Below are 666 nucleotides of genomic sequence, written 5' to 3'. Positions count from 1 at the left end.
GTCATGAACAATGCAATGAAAAAGCTTTACAAATGAATAAATACAGTTTTATCTTTTTTTAAAGACAAAAATACAGTTTTATCAACATCTGCTCAGCCAAAGCCAAAGTCAGATGTTAAACTAACCTGTTCCACTCCAGGGTAGTGTGGGGATGCCAGCTGTCTGGGCCACAATAGAAGAGGCGATCTTATCCCCAAGAGCCCACATAGCCTGACTAGGTGGACCTAATGAAAGATACAAACCACTAAATTAAGAGCAGTACCATCACACTATGTGAATAATTTAATCAATGTGATATTGTAAGGTTTATTATAATAGCTGAGACTCACCCATGAAGGCTATGCCGTTCTTGTGCAGCAATTCAGGGAGTTTGGGGTTCTCAGAGGCATGACCCCAACCGGCCCATACAGCCTAAAGACAGGTACATTACATTTATGCACTTAGTAGACGGCTTTATCCAAAGTGACTTAAAGTCAAAGAGCCAGCAATATACGTAATATACAATGCCAGGTTCATTAGACAACTAGATTAGAAAGCAAGATAGAGAAGAGGAGAAATGCAGAGAAGAAAAAAAGTGAAAGTAAAAAACAGATAAAAAAAAAAAAAAAAAGAAAGAATATGTTCCAATAATTGGTTTAGCAAATAATAAGCAATAATAGCTACGCT

The 666-nt window shown here is 37.1% G+C and overlaps 1 protein-coding gene across 1 annotated transcript in view; it reads right to left on the bottom strand.

Annotated features, from left to right (window-relative positions):
• The window catches only part of LOC107751257 (acetyl-CoA carboxylase-like), a 69,751-nt gene that overhangs the window by 60,045 nt on the left and 9,040 nt on the right, over positions 1-666 (bottom strand). Inside the window, 2 exon segments of the mRNA XM_016566937.1 lie at positions 126-224; positions 330-411. Coding sequence (XP_016422423.1) covers positions 126-224; positions 330-411 — 181 coding nt within the window.

Source organism: Sinocyclocheilus rhinocerous, unplaced genomic scaffold, assembly GCF_001515625.1.
Source record: "Sinocyclocheilus rhinocerous isolate Xijiao unplaced genomic scaffold, SAMN03320098_v1.1 scaffold1083, whole genome shotgun sequence".
Classification (NCBI taxonomy): Eukaryota; Metazoa; Chordata; class Actinopteri; order Cypriniformes; family Cyprinidae; genus Sinocyclocheilus; species Sinocyclocheilus rhinocerous.
This window is presented reverse-complemented; position numbering and strand designations above follow the sequence as displayed.